Here is a 19,232-nt window from a genome sequence, read left to right on the forward strand (position 1 = left end):
TTACTGTATTAGGGCCTAAACTACAGTAATAGTTCTATATGAAAATGGATTCTTCCTTACGGTGAAATGGTGTACAGTGTTCATATACTAAATTGTATTAATGTGAAAAGCGGTGGCGGGGGGGGGATTGTGACGAGTAATTGCCGAAACATTTTTGGTGCTGTCATTGAGTTGGCACTATACATTCTTATGATTAAATGAACATGGGTCTGCGCATGCGTACAATTCTGATCCGCAAGAGAAACCTCTGGTAAGCGAAATTGAGTCATTTCATTTTTCAAATTGATCATCTGATAAACATTTATAATGCTTTGACATGCATGCAATAGGGCGCTCCAGAATCTTGGAAGTTATAACTTGCAGATGGTAAGATGTCAATTGTAATTTTATTGTGGTTGGTATCCAGCATGCATATAATTAGCCATAAAGCTATTTCTTATCGCAAATTTTATTCAATATATTCTGTCATATTTGATAGTTCTCAGCAAACCTATAACGGGCTAACGGTCCGCAACATAAACGGGATTGCATTGTTGTCGCTGCATGTCATGAAGCGATGCCGTTAATTAGACATTTTGCCAGGATTGGTTGCTTTGTACATTTTCACAAATTCTGAGTTTCTGTTTTTTTTTCTCATTGCTTCAAGGATTTATGATCTTCCGCCATTTTACAGCGGAATTGCTGTGTTTTTGGTAAATTAATATATCGATTTTGCTTTGTCTACTTTCCCTTGCTATTCTAAGAGCAGCGTTGTAAAAAAGCATCGACAGAAATGTCCTAAAAACAATTTGTTTTAAAATAAACCTTAATCCGAATGTACTTTTATCTCCAATGCTGTGAAGTGATACTAAAAGTGATTCATAAAATTGGTAAGGTTTCTTAAAAATGCCCCACACATTTTTTATTCTTAAAATTTGAAAAATGGCAGCATATAGGGAATTGTCCCCTATATTCTGATGTTTAATAGTATCAGAACATAATACTGTGGGTGCAGGGGATGGATAATGTGGGGAATACATGTGAAGCCCGTAACCCTTCTGACATTCAGGCCCTTTTCCACTGAATTCCATTGTTACCTCACCCTGTCACGATAATCCTAAGAGATATGTGAAATTGTTATGATCTATTTTCAGAGGCAGTAAGTAAGGTCTGCGATGAGTGCCAAAGTTGAGCTGGATTTTTCAGCCAAAAAAGCAGATCCTACTCCCCTGACTGACTCCAGTGATTCCCTCTCCAATGACAGCCTGTCGAAGAAGACACGCCCACAGACCACCACAGCACTCATCCTGCCAGGTGAGATTTGGCCACAATGACACTTCTGGAACTATGACACTCAATAGGGTACTGTTATGAATTACACCTTGAACATTTTTCAACTCAGATATGCTGCACAAAGTTCTAAATGTTGACAACCCAGAAGGGGAACATACTACCCTCCTACTAGTCTCACGTAGCTACTTCATATCTTCACATTCACTCAGAAGCCTGCCTCTTCTCTCCCAAGCCCCAGCTCCTGCTCCTAGTACCCAGAAGGTGGAGGTCTCTCTGGGTGTTGCTGAAACAGGTAATGGAGCCATAGCTGGACAGGTGGAGACCCCCACTCTAGCCCCCCAGGTTGGGGGGACCTGTAGTATCGTCCATGTGCTGGAATGGAAAGAAGGGATAGCCATCTTACCCAGCAGCAACCTAAAGGTGAACGACCATCGTATTTTATTAGAAGCATAGGGTTCTCTAATAGTAAGCATTGTTGGAGTAAAGACGTACCATGTGGGCAAGTTGTTGAAATATGTTTCTTTTTCAGTTCTGTGTGAGTGACTGTGGAACACTGGAGATGATCAGCCAAGGGAATATCACCAGCACTGAACCAATAGTAGTGGTGTCTGGAAAAATACCTGACTCTGAAAACAGGCCAATTAACAAAACAGGTAGGCTACTGAAAATCAGTCATACTGTGTGTTGTCTGCAGCTTAACAGTCTCTAAACTAAATTGTAATGGAAATGAACTAGCATGCTCAAACATATCCTCAAAAACAATTTGCAACCCTGTATGCAGTCCTTTCCTAATCCTAACCTGACATAATGCCTCCATTGTAGATGTGGCGCGTCCTCTCAGCACTGTGGGTGGTGTGGCTGTGGATCAGGAGAGGCCCATCAAGACTGTGCCTAAGACCCAGGGAGGGACAGGCCAACAGGAGAGCTGTTATCCAGTGGCACAGAGAACCTACCCGGAGCAACTACGCAGGGAACCCATAACTGACAAGTAAGTACTGAAGCGTGAAGCCTATCCACATCAAATTCATGTATGAAAACATATTTTTACCATAAAAAGCATTTTATCGTAGCCTTTTATGCTAAATGAAAATCAAGGATGTATCATACGCATACAGTGGATGGTCAGACACAAAACAAACAGCCTACAAGATATTAACCACCATGCAGAAGATGTAAAGTAGGTCATAGGTAGCCTAAGGCGAAGCTTTGTGTAGCGGACTCAACTGTTCTCTTATCTGTTCCTTAGTAGGGTGGGAGGTGCCGAGAAGATTCCCGGGGGCAGGGTAGCGTCTCTGGACCCTGAGCTGCTGAAACCCATGAAGAAGAGGAAGAGGAAGGACTACCTGAGTCCATCGGAGGAAGAGTCTGAGCTGGATGGCATGGTGGGAAAGGCTCAAGTGTCACTCTATCCCACATAAAGCATTCACAATTTAGTAGTATTTTTTGTTGTTGTAATAAGTAAATGACCTCACGTGCATGTGATGGCCATATGCATCAATCAATTATTTTGTTCAATACTATTCATGCTCTAGGTACTATCTCTTTGTTGCAGTAAATCCATGTGTTGTATTCGTGGTTCTAGGATTATTTGAAGACAGAAAGCGGACACAACAGAGCGGGTGAGAATCAGCAAAAATGTAAACCCATTTGAACCATATACTCAAGTCACGTTTCTGTCGTATCAGATTTCCAATATGCATTGTGTTGTGTTTTCTGTCTGTGTACAACAGGCACTGGTGAAGTTAAGATGGAGCTGTGGACGTGGGGACATTATCTGGAGGAGACCAAATCAGTGGCAGCTCCAGCCAAACTCTTTCAAAAGGTGTTTTTTTTTTACTAACTTTCGATACGTACTAAATGATAGGGCCGGGACAATACCAGTATCGCATCGCGACACTCGTTAGTATCGTAGCAAGGAAACAAAACACAAAGCGGACTTAAATTCTTTAGGAAAATAGCGCTAATGTTGGAAACAAACATCGTTATGTTGCCATCCAGAGTCACATTTATTTATTTTCCAGTCTATAGCACACAATATTTTACATACTGCAGGTTTATAAAGGGCCAAAGAGTTTGGTCTGCTTTGTGTTTTCATTTTTTCCACGGAAAAACAATTGCGATACTGGTATTGTCACAGCCCTAGTAAATTAGAGAACAAAAGTGAAGTCTTTGCAAATTCAATTGTGAGTGTGCGTGCATGAATGTGTCTATGGCTTTTCTCACTATAACCCCCTGTATTTTCAGTCTCAGCGGGTCCCACAGTGCAAAAGCAGCTTCCGCCAGGGCATGAAGTTAGAGGGCATCGACCCGCAGCACCCCTCCATGTACTTTGTTCTGACTGTGGCTGAGGTACTGTGTGCAGCGCTGCTCAACCTACAGTCGCATGCTCTTTGAGGTTTGCTTCTACCTCTCTCCCTGTCCTGACTGTTTTGTTTCATACACACTATACACCCTGACTGTACACACTGATTAGAGAGACGGATCCACATAACTGAGGGAAAGACACGGAGAGAGAGATTTGGGGAGACACGGTTTGACTTCTGTCTGTCTTGTCCTGTTTGTAGATTTGTGGCTACAGGCTGCGTCTCCATTTTGACGGCTACTCAGACTGTCATGACTTCTGGGTAAATGCCAATTGCCCCGACATCCACCCTGCGGGATGGTGTGAGGGCACTGGACACAAGCTGTACACCCCCAAAGGTCAGAGTATACTAGGCTTTGGTTTGTGGTTGGGTTGCAATTTGGACTCAATTAGTTTCCTTTTCACATTTTGATTATGGCGCAGATCATTTGCCCAAGCACCTAAGGATCTGAGTCATAAAGTCATTCATGAGATTTCCCTTATTAGAGTAGTGGTCCAGGGACATGTCCATGTCACATGTTTGTGTCTGTGTGTGCCACAGGCTGCAAAGAGGAGGAGTTCTCCTGGGCCAGCTACCTGAGGATGAGTAAAGCCCAAGTTGCCCCCAAAGAGGTGTTTGCCAGCCCTGGAAGAGTAAGTCTAAGCACGACTCTTATCCTCAATCAGTGGCCTGCATCTACCTGAAGTAATGAACTGTAAGCAGCTAATTTGGTGTGTTTGTGTTGGTGGCCCACTGGTCAGACTGATACGGAGGGTGATTTCGAGGTTGGCATGAAGCTGGAGGCTGTTGATCGCATGAACCCCTCTCTCATCTGCGTGGCGACCGTGACCGACGTGGTGGACGACCGCTTTCTGGTTCACTTTGATAACTGGGATGACACGTATGACTACTGGTGAGGCCATTTTTCATGTTTTTTTTCACGACTTCTCTAAATCATCAACTGTGCTGTTTTAGTAGCCGTTTGGCCATGACTTAAATTCTAATCTGATTAGTCGATGTTGAATCCCCATACAGGTGTGACACCAGCAGTCCATACATCCATCCTATTGGCTGGTGCCAAGAGAGGAGCCTCCCCCTCACACCACCTCAAGGTGACTGACAAAGTTGTAAGAAATGAATATAGTTCTAAGTAAACGATAGGGAATACGGTGGCATTTCACACACACCTTTGAACTGGATCCCATGTGCCATGTCTGTCCTGCCAGGTTACCCAGACCCGGGCAGGTTCTCCTGGCCAAGGTACCTGGATGAGACTGGCTCTACCGCGGTGTCTGCTGAGGCCTTTAAAGTAGTGAGTACATCACTGAGGATTTGTTGCAATGAAAACCACCATACACTGCTGTCATTTTAGACATTGATGAATACGATTGACTTGAATCCTTTTGTGGTGGGCTAAAGTGGAGTTGTGAACATAATGACTGTTTTGAGATTAACCATAGGGACTGATTTGAGGTCAGGTGTTAAGTGCCGTTGTGCGATGACAATGTGACCCTCCCCTCCGCAGCGTCCTGCTCATGGCTTCCAGGCTCAGATGAAGCTGGAGGCAGTAGACAAAAGGAGCCCCGGCCTGATTCGGGTGGCCACAGTGGAGGAGGTCGACACACACCGCATTAAGGTCAACCAGCAGTGTGCATGTCTCAGGGTTGTATGTGCCAGTACCACTACCACACTCCCATAACTATGCCATATTATAAACTGGGTGGTTTGAACCCTGAATGCTGATTGGCTGTCAGCCGTGGTATATCAGACCGTATACCACGGGTATGACAAAACATTTGTTTTTCCTGCTCTAATTACCTAGGATAGGATAAGTAATCCTTCTCACCCCCCCCCTTTAAGATTTAGATGCACTATTGTAAAGTGACTGTTCCACTGGATTTCATAAGGTGAATGCACCAATTTGTAAGTCGCTCTGGATAGGAGCGTCTGCTAAATGACTTAAATGTAAATGTAAATAAGGCACCTCTGGGGTTTGTGGTATATGGCCAATATACCACGGCTAAGGGCTGTGTCCAGGCACTCCGCTTTGCGTCTTGCCTAAGAACAGCCCTTAGCCATGGTATATTGGTCATATACCTCACCCCCTCGTGCCTTATTGCCTAAATATACCATACTCCCACAGGTCCATTTTGATGGCTGGAGTCATATGTATGATGATTGGATGGACTCGGACCACCCTGACATCCACCCGGTCGGCTGGTGTGAGAGTACGGGTCACCCGCTAAAAGTGCCCCCCGGTGAGTCAAACAAAACCCAACACCTTGGTAACAGATACCATACTTCACTGACTCTACTTCACCCTGATTTGAGTGCTTACATGTTCTGTTTGGCTTGTGTGCATGTGTGCTTGTGCTTGGGTGCGTGTGTGTGTTTTTTTTATAAGGCCCCAGGAAACCTGCAACCACAGGCCAGCCCAGTTTCTCCTCCATGCCTTGCAAAGGAATCAGCCACTCCAGATCCACCAAGTACAGCTTCCATCACAGGTCAGTAACCCCCAGAAATAGGTATTTGAATCGCCTATGAAGCAATAAATGGAAGTGGATATGTGTTCCATACCAATGCTATGATTATGTTATATTGATGTTATAATGGAGTCAACTCTACTGTTTGAAACAGGAAGTGTCCGACACCCGGATGTGATGGCTCGGGTCATGTGACTGGGCGGTTCACCGCACATCACTGTCTGTCAGGCTGCCCACTGGCTGAGCGAAACCAGGGCAGACTCAAGACCGACCTATCAGATACAGAGGGGAGCGGGGCAAAGCGGAGCATCTTAGTCTTTGGCCAAAGGACCAAAAAGTCCCGGTACCATGGCAGGTAAGCCTCATGTCAACAGTGGCTAAGGCTGTTGTATGACGTCAGACTCAGGAGTCATAGTGGTGTATTGATCTGCCGCTGTAGCTCCCCGTCTCACCAGTGTCTCTCGTTCTCTATTGTCAGGATTGGCCGTCCCCCTAAGTACAGAAAAATCCAGCAGAGAACATACCAGAGTGAGTCTCACAGCTTTAAGCTTGGTAAACAGTACAGATATCTATTTATGTCTATGGCCGCATTCTGATTCTCTATGGCAGCTACGAGTTTACTGCATCCATACAGTATTCTGTGTGTTTGTGTAGGTACCATATGTGTACATGCATTAATATGTGCGTGCGTTTTCCTGTGTTGCAGCGATGGCCACAGAGGGTATGTGCCCATCTCTGTTCATGTCTGCTTTGTCAGCCCACCCGGACCGAACCCTGTCTCTGTGCTGGGAGCAACACTGCAAACTGCTGCCTGGCGTCCAGGGCATCAGCGCTACACAGGTGGCAGCGTGGACTGTGGAGGAGGTGAGAGCTATACTACTCAGCCCTATTTATGGTTGGCTGCGACATAAGGTGAAGCAGAGTACTATCAGTCACTCTTCTTCGTGTTCTGTGCAACAGGTCTTTGGATTTGTCCAGAATCTGACCGGTTGTGAAGAGCAAGCCTGTGTCTTCAAAGAGGAAGTGAGTTGCAATGTTAATTGATAGGTTAAAAGTCCAATGCAGCTGTTTTTTTTTATCTCTATCAAATCCTATCTGGATAAGAATTATAAGTACCTTACTTGTGCTTGTTTTCAATTAAAATGGTCAAAAAGAAACCAAAATAGCTTCTTAGACAAATACCATTTCTCAAGCAATAATTTTTCTAGGACTGTCAGAGGGGCCTAATTGGAGGAGCCTAATGGGATGGATGTGTAACCAGAAAACTAGCTGTTATTGGCAGAGAGGAGGGCAAACTGTCTTTGTTATTGGTCTATCAACTTATATCGCCTGGTAATGTCACTAGGCGGTCCAAAAATCCCACTCTGCCAAACAAGTGCTTTATCATAATTTTCATAATTTCAAAGTATTATTCCAACCTCATAGTGTGGAAATATATTAACTGCTCAAAAAACAAGGGAACACTAAAATAACACATCCTAGATATGAATGAATGAAATATTCTTATTAAATACTTTTTTCTTTACATAGTTGAATGTGTTGACAACAAAATCACACAAAAATTATCAATGGAAATCAAATTTATTAACCCATGGAGATCAAAATGAGGCTCAGTAGTGTGTGTGGCCTCCACGTGTCTGTATGACCTCCCTACAACGCCTGGGCATGCTCCTGATGAGGTGGCGGATGGTCTCCTGAGGGATCTCCTCCCAGACCTGGACTAAAGCATCCGCCAACTCCTGAACAGTCTGTGGTCAATTGGATTCAGGTCTGGGGAACGGGTGGGCCAGTCTATAGCATCAATGTGTTCCTCTTGCAGGAACTGCTGACACACTCGAGCCACATGAGGTCTAGCATTGTCTTGCATTAGGAGGAACCCAGGGCCAACCGCACCAGCATATGGTGTCACAAGGGGTCTGAGGATCTCATCTCGGTATCTAATGGCAGTCAGGCTACCTCTGGCGAGCACATGGAGGGCTGTGCGGCCCCCCAAAGAAATGCCACCCCACACCATGACTGACCCACCGCCAAACCGGTCATGCTGGAGGATGTTGCAGGCAGCAGAACGTTCTCCACGGCGTCTCCAGACTCTATCACGTCTGTCAGATGTGCTCAGTGTGAACCTGCTTTCATCTGTGAAGACCACAGGGCGCCAGTGGCGAATTTGCCAATCTTGTTGTTCTCTGGCAAATGCCAAACGTCCTGCACGGTGTTGGGCTGTAAGCACAACCCCCACCTGTGGACGTCAGGCCCTCATACCACCCTCATGGAGTCTGTTTCTGACCATTTGAGCAGACACATGCACATTTGTGGCCTGCTGGAGGTCATTTTGCAGGGCTCTGACAGTGCTCCTCCTGCTCCTCCTTGCACAAAGGCGGCGGTAGCGGTCCCGCTGCTGGGTTGTTGCCCTCCTACGGCCTTCTCCATGTCTCCTGATGTACTGGCCTGTGTCCTGGTAGAGTCTCCATGCTCTGGACACTACGCTGACAGACACAGCAAACCTTCTTGCCACAGCTCGCATTGATGTGCCATCCTCGATGAGCTGCACTACCTGAGCCACTTGTGTGGGTTGTAGATTCCGTCTCATGCTACCACTAGAGTGAAAGCACCGCCAGCATTCAAGTGACCAAAACATCAGCCAGGAAGCATAGGAACTGAGAAGTGGTCTGTGGTCACCACCTGCAGAACCACTCCTTTATAGGGGGTGTCTTGCTAATTGCCTATAATTTCCACCTGTTGTCTATTCCATTTGCACAACAGCATGTGAAATTTATTGTCAATCAGTGTTGCTTCCTAAGTGGACAGTTTGATTTCACAGAAGTGTGATTGACTTGGAGTTACATTGTGTTGTTTAAGTGTTCCCTTTATTTTTTTGAGCAGTGTATAAAACACAGGAAATTACTTTTTTGACTGCACTACCCTTTTAAGTTTGAAGTATTGAAACAAACTGGAGCACATTGAAAACAACTAAGTTAAGTCATTTAAGCAGGGCCGGTTCCAGGCACAACCGGTAAGCGTTTTGTTTTTTTAGGAACTCAGTCTGGGTCCCAATTTACTATTGAGAGTAAGAATAGTAGAATACACCAGGTACATTGTTTGGTTGTGCAACAGCAGTTTTTCTCTTGTTATGTCAGTCACTCACAGTCACTCAATTAGCCATGTCAGCTAACAATTTTTAGATTGGTAGTTAGTCTAGCCAGCTATCTAAACTGGTAATAATCATGGCCGAATATCGACCGGCTCATTCCCAGGATCCCTGACCTCCAGGGAGCAGCCATTGATTTTGTTAGTCATTTTCACTCAGATATCATATTAATATGGCATAAGTCATAATAAAAGGTGTAGAATTGCAGGAAATTAGCTTTAAAACTGCAAAATGTTCTCTACGCCCCATGGCAGAATTGCAGGAAATTAACTTTTACATTTTCTCTCCATCAAGAGGGGGGACAACACAAAAAAAATGTGCGTGATGGGGGGGCCCCCAACCAAATATCGCTTAGGGCCCCCAAAAGGCTAGAGCCGGTCTTGCAATTTAAGTTGTATTATGTTGTTTTTTTTTTTTCGTTTGTATGATTACATTTTTTATATACCTGCTTCTTGTATATTTCTTTTCAGATGATTGACGGGGAGGCCTTTCTATTACTGAAACAGACGGACATCGTCAAAATCATGAGCATCAAGCTCGGTCCCGCCCTCAAAATCTCCAACGCCATTTTAATGTTCAAGAGTACTGACGATGGCCTCAAGTGATCCCGCCCCCACTCGGCCAGAGATTCAGTGACCAGTCATCATGTGCCAAAATCATCCAGAATCCTACCTGTTATGTGTTTGATGTTCAGTACCCATCAGAGAGAGAGAGAGAACAGTAGAGGGGGGTTAGTGGGGGAAAGAGATGAAGAAAACAGGGAAACAGTCTAATTGAGGTTTTCTGTACGGTTGCTTCACTGCTCATGCAATAACAGGAGTCAAATCAGACGGATTCTTACCGGAAAGTGTAAGGAGCGTCGAAAGATATACTTATTTTGATTTATGCAAAATATATGGAATTATTTATGTGCGATTTAGTTAGATAAAAATGGGGATATTTTATTGCCATTATTTTCCCCCAGATTTGAAATCCAGGGTGATTTTATGCTGCTGTTCTTATAGTTGGTCACTAGATAGAGCAAATGGTCCGTTTTGAATACCAGAAACGGTTTCAAGTTTCTCAAGCACTTACAAATCTTATGTGACAAAGTCAAAATAATGTTTCAAAATATGAACTTTGTTTGGAACATTTCAAAAAGGATATATCAAGATATCTGGGGATTTATTGTTTTGTGTCGGTTTTATGTTTTATGTCGGCTTATACACTGTATTTAAATAGAATGTTTACAAGGGCTTCAGGATTCTTAGAACTATATTTCTCTCTGGTGGGCAAACTGTGTCAAGATATTCTTGGGTCAAAATCATTCATTCCATATGAACAAATAAATGTCCAGTTCAATCTCTTACTTGTTTTGACTTCAGTTGACTAGTGCTGATGAAGTACATTGAATTCAAAATACTTGATCATTATAAAACGTATTGTGCTTGTGAAAAGAAAGGTATGAACCATTGGTATCAATGTGCAGGTATCATTTTACCTATGGATGGCGGCAGGGTAGCCTAGTGGTTAGAGCATTGGGCTAGTAACTGGAAGGTTGCAAGTTCAAATCCCCGAGCTGATAAGGTAAAAATCTGTCGTTCTGAACAGGCAGTTAACCCACTGTTCCTAGGCCATCATTGAAAATAAGAATTTGTTCTTAACTGACTTAAAATTTAAAAAAGGGTCATATTAGTTTGTAGCCCAAACGGTTTGGACTAGTGATGAGCGGTTTGAATCAGAACCACGCAGTATCTGCTGTCATATCTACGGTACAGGTGGGTTTTGGGTGGCAAAAAAGTGGCAATACTTCTAGAATAAAGTGGCAATATTTTGAAAATAAAGTTTCAGTTATATTTCAAGATTTAAGTAGGGGATTTGGTTAACTGCATGTCTCCTTGGCTCCCTGTTGCTGTTCGCTCCACAATTGAAATGCCTGCTGTTAGATGACCTGGTGAAAATATACTTTAGAACTAGCTTTAGTAAGAAGTAAATCCTTTCTCTTTTAGCACATAATGACTATATTATTATAAGTAGGCCTATTAGGAAGAGGTTATGCCACATGTTCTTTTTAGGATTTACCACACGGACTCGGATGAGATATTTCATCCAATTCCGTGTTGTTATACAGTCGTGGCCAAAAGTTTTGAGAATGACACAAATATTAATTTTCACAAAGTCTGCTGCCTCAGTTTGTATGATTGCAATTTGCATATACTCCAGAATGTTAGGAAGAGTGATCAGATGAATTGCAATTAATTGCAAAGTCCCTCTTTGCCATACAAATGAACTGAATCCCCCCCAAAAAATGTCCACTGCATTTCAGCCTTGCCACAAAAGGACCAGCTGACATCATGTCAGTGATTCTCTCGTTAACACAGGTGTGAGTGTTGACGAGGACAAGGCTGGAGATCTCTCTGTCATGCTGATTGAGTTTGAATTACAGACTGGAAGCTTCAAAAGGAGGATGGTGCTTGGAATCATTGTTCTTCCTCTGTCAAACATGGTTACATGCAAGGAAACACGTGCCATCATCATTGCTTTGCACAAAAAGGGCTTCACAGGCAAGGATATTCCTGCCAGTAAGATTGCACCTAAATCAACCATTTATCGGATCATCAAGAACGTCAAGGAGAGCGGTTCAATCGTTGTGAAGAAGGATTCAGGGCGTCCAAGAAAGTCCAGCAAGCGCCAGGACCGTCTCCTAAAGTTGATTCAGCTGCGGGATCGGGACACCACCAGTATAGAGCTTGCTCAGGAATGGCAGCAGGCAGGTGTGAGTGCACCTGCACGCACAGTGAGGCGAAGACTTTTGGAGGATGGCCTGGTGTCAAGAAGGGCAGCAAAGAAGCCACTTCTCTCCAGGAAAAACATCAAGAACAGACTGATATTCTGCAAAAGGTAAAGGGATTGTACTGCTGAGGACTGGGGTAAAGTCATTTTCTCTGATGAATCCCCTTTACGATTGTTTGGGGCATCTGGAAAAAAGCTTGCGAGCGCTATCATCAGTCCTGTGTCATGCAAACAGTAAAGCATCCTGAGACCATTCATGTGTGGGGTTGCTTCTCAGCCAAGGGAGTGGGCTCACTCACAAATATGCCTAAGAACACAGCCATGAACAGCCACGAAGCAAATTCTCCCAACCATCCAGGAACAGTTTGGTGACGAACAATGGCTTTTCCAGCATGATGGAGCACCTTGCCATAAGGCAAAAGTGATAACTAAGTGGCTCGGGGAACAAAACATTGATATTGTGGGTCCATGGCCAGGAAACTCACCAGACCTTAATCCCAATGAGAACTTGTGGTCAATCCTCAAGAGGCGGTTGGACAAACAAAACCCCACAAATTCTGACAAACTCCAAGCATTGATTATGCACGAATGGGCCGCCATCAGTCAGGATGTGGCCCAGTAGTTAATTGACAGCATGCCAGGGCGGATTGCAGAGGTCTTGAAAAAGAAGGGTCAACACTGCAAATATTGACTATTTTACATCAACTTCATGTAATTGTCAATAAAAGCCTTTGACACTTGTGAAATGCTTGTAATTATACTTCAGTATTCCATAGTAGCATCTGACAAAAATATCTAAAGACACTGAAGCAGCAAACTTTGTGGAAATAAATATTTATGTCATTCTCAAACATTTTGGCCATGACTATACATAGTAGAGATAGGGGGTTGTGTGTGTATGCAGGTGTGTGTGTGTGTGTGGATATAACACACTCGTTCAAACAAGCGTCACACACACATACACACGTTATCTCCAAAGCAATATCGTTCTGCCATGGTGCGTTGTCAGACTGCTAAGAGAAGAGTTGTGTGTATCAGTCCCCGTCACGGTGGTCCTTGAATTCCCTACAATCCCCTGCTTATGCCAACACCATGCACAGTATATTGTAGAGAGTAACAGCTAGGCTAGCAGCCTATATGTAGAAACAAAAGGTTAAATTACAAATGTGTGCGTAATGGCATGGTGTTGTATCTAGGCCACACTCCAATGAAGTGGTCTCATAGGCCTATGCTTATTATCTTGTTAATGTAAGTCACGGATTGCGTTTACGTTCCATTATAACTTAACAGCTAACAGGTCTAGCCACTTGCCTCTAAGGTGAGCAAGTGGTAGTCTATGTTAGCGGTATAGCGGAGACAAATAGCCTATAATGGAGACAATACCCTTGTTTTGGGATAAGCTATGAATCCTTCATTCCTCCCATCCTTGAAGACATAGAAGGATAGTAAAGGAGATATTATGCCCGGCTACCAACCAAGTAATGTCAGATCAGTGATTATTTCTTTATTGCCTATCATCATTTATTTAATAGGCCAATATTTGGATCAATGATTATTTCAAGAAATCAAATCAAATCAAAGTTTATTTGTCACGTGCGCCAAACACAACAGGTGTAGGTAGACCTTACAGTAAAATGGCTTACTTACAGGCTCTAACCAACAGTGTAAAAGGGTATTAGATGAACAATAGGTAAGGACAGAAATAAAAACAACAGTAGCGAGGCTACATACATCCACCGGTTAGTCAGGCTGATTGAGGTAGTATGTACATGTAGATATGGTTAAAGTGACTATCCATATATGATGAACAGAGAGTAGCAGTAGCGTAAAAGAGGGGTTGGCAGGTGGTGGGTGGCGGGACACAATGCAGATAGCCCAGTTAGCCAATGTGTGGCGGCATTGGTTGGTCGGCCCAATTGAGGTAGTATGTACATGAATGTATTGTTAAAGTGACTATGCATATATGATAAACAGAGAGAAGAAGCAGAGTAAAAAGAGGGGTTGAGAGGGGGACACACAATGCAAATAGTCCGGGTAGCTATTTGATTACCTGTTCAGGAGTCTTATGGCTTGGGGGAAAAAACTGTTGAGAAGACTTTTTGTCCTAGACTTTGCACTCCGGTACCGCTTGCCATGCGGTAGTAGAGAGAACAGTCTATGACTGGGGTGGCTGGGGTCTTTGACAATTTTTAGGGCCTTCCTCTGACACCGCCTGGTGTAGATGTCCTGGATGGCAGGCAGCTTAGCCTCAGTGATGTACTGGGCCGTACGCACTACCCTCTCTAGTTCCTTGCAGTCGGAGGCTGAGCAATTGCCGTAGTAGGCAGTGATGCTCTCGATGTTGCAGCTGTAGAACCTTTTGAGGATCTCAGGACCCATACCAAATCTTTTTAGTTTCCTGATGGGGAATAGGCTTTGTTGTGCCCTCTTCACGACTGTCTTGGTGTGTTTGGACCATTCTAGTCTGTTGATGATGTGGACACCAAGGAACTTAAAGCTCTCAACCTGCTCCACTACAGCCCTGTCGATGAGAATGGGGGCATGCTCGGTCCTCCTTTTCCTGTAGTCCACAATCATCTCCTTAGTCTTGGTTACGTTGAGGGATAGGTTGTTATTCTGGCACCACCCAGCCAGGTCTCTGACCTCCTCCCTATAGGCTGTCTCGTCGTTGATCAGGCCTACCACTGTTGTGTTGTCTGCAAGCTTAATGATGGTGTTGGAGTCGGGCCTGGCCATGCAGTCATGGGTAAACAGGGAGTACAGGAGGTGACTGAGTACACACCCCTGGGGGGCTCCAGTGTTGAGGATCAGCTAGTGGGACCCTACTGCATGGGACCCTATAGGTTTATATGGGCTGGATAATAGTGGTGTTTTAGCGAACTTGGAAGCAGCTTGACATGGGACACATACACTGAGTGTACAAAACATTAAGGACACCTTCCTAATATTGACTTCACCTCCCCCTCAGAACAGCCTCAGTTCGTCGGGGCATGTACTCTACAAGGTGTCGAAAAGTTCCAAAGGGATGCTGGCCCATGTTGACTCCAATGCTTCCTGCAGTTGTGTCAAGTTGGCTGGATGTCCTTTGGGTGGTGGGTAAGGATGCACCAATAGGACATTTTTGACCAATACCGATATCCGATATTTTCCTTGCCAAAAAGAAACAACACCGATAACCGATATTTATCATTTTCGCTGCCTTTTTAGCATTCTAGTAGTTAAAAGGTTTAAACAAAGTGTCATATGTTCATTTGTTCAGTTAGGAACATAATGTTTAATAACTTGTAAACGAGAAATACTACACATCCATTAACGTATTTGATCGCACAACAGATATTCACGACACAAATATTTTAGCTGCCCCGCATTACAAAGATTGTTAAGTGGTTGGTGGCTCTTTTTACTTTCCAATCTTGACTGTATGGAGAAAAGTACAAATGCATGGAAAGAAATATTGGTTTAAACTAAAATGCAGTTAGTCATTTTAGCTTTAACCGCTTGAAAGAAATGACTGTCTCTAGGCTGTCATAAACTGCTATAAATGACACAACTTAAACTTTTCAAATGTGCTCAACTGACTTGACTGGTAAAATGCGAGCAGATTTACAACACGTCATCTCATCTTTCATTTAGGATTTTTTTTTTTTTAAATAAACAAAAGAACACAACTGCTTTGTTTGAAATGAAATGAAAATCTTGACCTATACCAGCCATGAATAACAGAAAAGCTATAGGGATTAGTAAAACAAAATCCAATGACTCTAGATGGCTGGGTTTTTCTTTCAGAAACAGGATCTGCATGGCTTTGTCACAAGAGAATCTGTTTCTTTTTTCGTCTACAATGTGTGAAGCTGCACTGAAAATACACTCACTGTCCACACTAGTACAGGGAGCACCAAGATACTTGCGCGCAGCTTTAGCTAGGATGGGGAAACCGTGCTTGTTTCTTCTCCAGTATCCAAGTGCATCTTCATTCCTAGGAATGGTAGGTTCTGTCAGGTATCCAAGTATCTGCAAATAATGGGAAAGGGGGGGTTAGTACATTTAATACAACATATTGCATTATTCTTGCATTCCATAGGATCTTTAGGCATTGATCAACATTGGCAAATGTTGGCCGACGTAGTAACAGAAAATGAAAATACAACACATCTCTCTCTCTCTCACCGATACACACACACACAAACACTGACCAAAACGTTATTTTGTTTGGCATTTATGTATGTCACCATTACCAGTAAAACATCATCAAAACCTATTTCTTTCACTTACTTGCTGTGCTGTTTCGTGGTTCATTTGTTTAGTCGTTTCATTCTCAAAGAGGATTTAATCCGACATGTCGAGCAGTGAAGTTTCAGCTCTGTCTGTCCTTGGCCTCTTCTTTGCTGTCCACTGTCACTGTGTCCGTTTCCATCTTGTCCAGCTGTGTCTAACATTTCACGTAAACCTGGTTTCTTGTCTGCATCGAAGTAGCGGTCCTTGTACCTAGAATCGAGCTTGGTGGAGACACGGTAAAGAGGCTCAGAGAGAATGCAACCGAATCACTTGTTCACAGCCTCTAGTAGAGTACTTTTACAAGTTTTAACCTCACAGTCTGTTGGCAGTTTTGTTGAGCAGGTGTTTCAATGCCATGACAGAGGGTATCACGTCTGCTGCAGACGCAGTCGACGAACTTATTTCTCCAGTCAGTTGTTTGAATGGAGCTAGGAGTGTCTTCATGTTTTCAATGAGAGTCCACTGGTTTGTACTGGTTGTTGCAGGTAACTCAAGTGCTTGGCTGCGTACACGCCAAGCACTCGTTTTTGTTCCAGCAGGATCTCCATCATGTAAAAAGTACTGTTCCATCTGGTGGAAACGTCTTTCTTAAGCCTTTTGGTTTTCACTCCAAGCTGTTCCTGTATGCTAGCTGTGAGTGTTTAAAATGACCCACTATGACTCACTTCCTACCTGTTGCCACCTGTGTCAGATATACTGCTTTGGGCCAAAACACCTTCGTTCATAGCCAGTTTCAGTGTGTGTGCGCCATGCATGGCAAACTGGCGACTCTGCATTCTTCCAAAGCCTTTGTCATGTTACATGCATTATCACGTAGCACAGCGTGTACTTTGTTCCTGGGGATTTTCCAAGTCTCAAACATTTATTTATTTGATTTAACCTTTATTTAACCAGGTCGGCTAGTTGAGAACAAGTTCTCATTTACAACTGCGACCTGGCCAAGATAAAACAAAGCAGTGTGACACAGACAACACAGTTGCACATGGAGTACACAATAAACAAGCCAATAACACAATAAACAAGTCAATGACACAGTAGAAAAGAAAGAAAGTCTATATACAGTGTGTGCAAAAGGCATGAGGAGGTAGGCAATAAATAGGCCATAGGAGCGAATAGTTACAATTTAGCAGATTAACACTGGAGTGATAAATGAGCAGATGATGATGCGCAAGTAGAGATACTGGTGTGCAAAAGAGCAGAGAAGTAAATAAAATAATAAAAACAGTATGGGGATGAGGTAGGTAGATTGGGTGGGCTATTTACAGATGGACTATGTACAGCTGTTTTGAAATGGCAGCAGCGGTATGAGAACCAGCACATTATTGAGCATGCAATACGGCTTTCCTCAGTACGAAATCCTCGTCCACCCACTGTGCTGTCAGACTCAGCATGCTCAGGGGGCTGACATCGCTGGTCCAAATGTCAGTGGTGAAGCTAATAGCAGTGACATCCATTGCAAGTTGCTCATGGATGTGCGTTTCAACAGTACTGTGTATCTCCTGTAGGGCAACATCTGAAAAACAGCGCCTACTCGGTAGTGTGTGCCAGGGCTCGAGGTGCTCGACCTGTCGGCGAAAGCCAACATTCTCCACGACAGAGAACAGTTGATTGTCAAGGGCAATGAATGCCATTATCTTGCCGTTAACCTTCGGGATCGGTGTCCCTTCCACGGGACGGTTGCGCTAACGTAGGGTAATGCGATAAGCACGAGGTTGTAAGTAAACAAGAACATTTCCCAGGCCATAGACATATCTGGTATTGGCAGAAAGCTTAAATTCTTGTTAATCTAACTGCACTTTCCAATTTACAGTAGCTATTACATTGAAATAATACCATGCTATTGTTTGAGGAGAGAGCACAATTTTGAAACAAAAAAGTGTTAAACAACTTAAAATATGTTTTACATTTGAGATTCTTCAAAGTTGCCACCCTTTGCCTTGATACAGCTTTGCACACTCTTGGCATTCTGTCATCCAGCATCATGAGTTAGTCACCTGGGCCCGGATTCACAAAACTTTCATAAGAATACATTTCTTCTTAACTTCCATTTTGTCCTTAACTATAGATTTAAGAAGAAAGTTAAGCAAAGTTGCTATTCCTCTTACGTTTTTCCTAAGAAAAAAAGTTAAGAAGAAATATTCATATTTTAGGATTTCTTCTTGGAAATGTTCTTAACTTTAGGACAGCTAAACCCTTGTCTTGTGATGAATGGATACTTTTGTAACCACAAACGTTTTCTTGCCCCACTGCCACACAGACACATTTTTCTCTGGCCCCCTCCCAGTTAGGGGGAGTGATAAGCTCTACAGCAGAGTCTCACAACTCAATCGCTGGTTGAAAACTGTTTTCTGCCCCTCCCAAAAGATAGAATTTGTAGATAATTGGCCCTCTTTCTGGGACTCACCCACAAACAGGACCAAGCCTGGCCTGCTGAGGAGTGACGGACTCCATCCTAGCTGGAGGGGTGCTCTCATCTTATCTGCCAACATAGACAGGGCTCTAACTCCTCTAGCTCCACAATGAAATAGGGTGCAGGCTAGGCAGCAGGCTGATAGCCAGCCTGCTAGCATAGTGGAGTCTGCCACTAGCACAGTCAGTGTAGTCAGCTCAGCTATCCCCATTGAGACCGTGTCTGTGCCTCGAACCTGGGTTGGGCAAAACTCAACATGGCGGTGTTCGCCTTAGCAATCTCACTAGGATAAATACCTCCTCCATTCCTGTCATTATTGAAAGAGATCGTGATACCTCACATCTCAAAATAGGGCTACTTAATGTTAATTCCCTTACTTCAAAGGTAATTATAGTCAATGAACTAATCACTGATCATAATCTTGATGTGATTGGCCTGACCGAAACATGGCTTAAGCCTGATGCATTTACTGTGTTAAATGAGGCCTCCCCTCCTGGCTACACTAGTGACCATATCCCCCGTGCATCCCGCAA

General features: G+C 43.7%; 1 protein-coding gene across 6 annotated transcripts; it reads left to right on the plus strand.

The window, feature by feature from the left end:
- Positions 1-208: 208 nt before the first annotated feature.
- On the plus strand, positions 209-10,588 carry LOC124021505 (lethal(3)malignant brain tumor-like protein 1). Of its 6 annotated transcripts, none has more exons than XM_046336689.1 (22): positions 209-250; positions 1,134-1,293; positions 1,505-1,692; positions 1,802-1,925; positions 2,095-2,260; positions 2,519-2,654; positions 2,855-2,891; positions 3,003-3,094; positions 3,517-3,621; positions 3,837-3,972; positions 4,176-4,267; positions 4,376-4,527; positions 4,650-4,726; positions 4,841-4,926; positions 5,140-5,250; positions 5,758-5,872; positions 6,019-6,118; positions 6,252-6,452; positions 6,576-6,625; positions 6,804-6,961; positions 7,058-7,120; positions 9,713-10,588. In XM_046336689.1, exons 2-22 carry the CDS (start codon positions 1,155-1,157, stop codon positions 9,845-9,847), a joined length of 2,463 nt encoding a protein of 820 aa, XP_046192645.1. In that variant the 5' UTR covers positions 209-250; positions 1,134-1,154; the 3' UTR covers positions 9,848-10,588. The 6 variants fall into 6 exon arrangements, with proteins under 6 accessions (XP_046192645.1, XP_046192649.1, XP_046192644.1 ...); XM_046336693.1 differs by having other exon boundaries at positions 1,505-1,564; XM_046336688.1 differs by lacking the exon at positions 209-250 and adding an exon at positions 291-366.
- Positions 10,589-19,232: the final 8,644 nt, after the last annotated feature.

This window comes from Oncorhynchus gorbuscha, linkage group LG03 (genome assembly GCF_021184085.1).
Source record: "Oncorhynchus gorbuscha isolate QuinsamMale2020 ecotype Even-year linkage group LG03, OgorEven_v1.0, whole genome shotgun sequence".
NCBI lineage: Eukaryota > Metazoa > Chordata > Actinopteri > Salmoniformes > Salmonidae > Oncorhynchus > Oncorhynchus gorbuscha.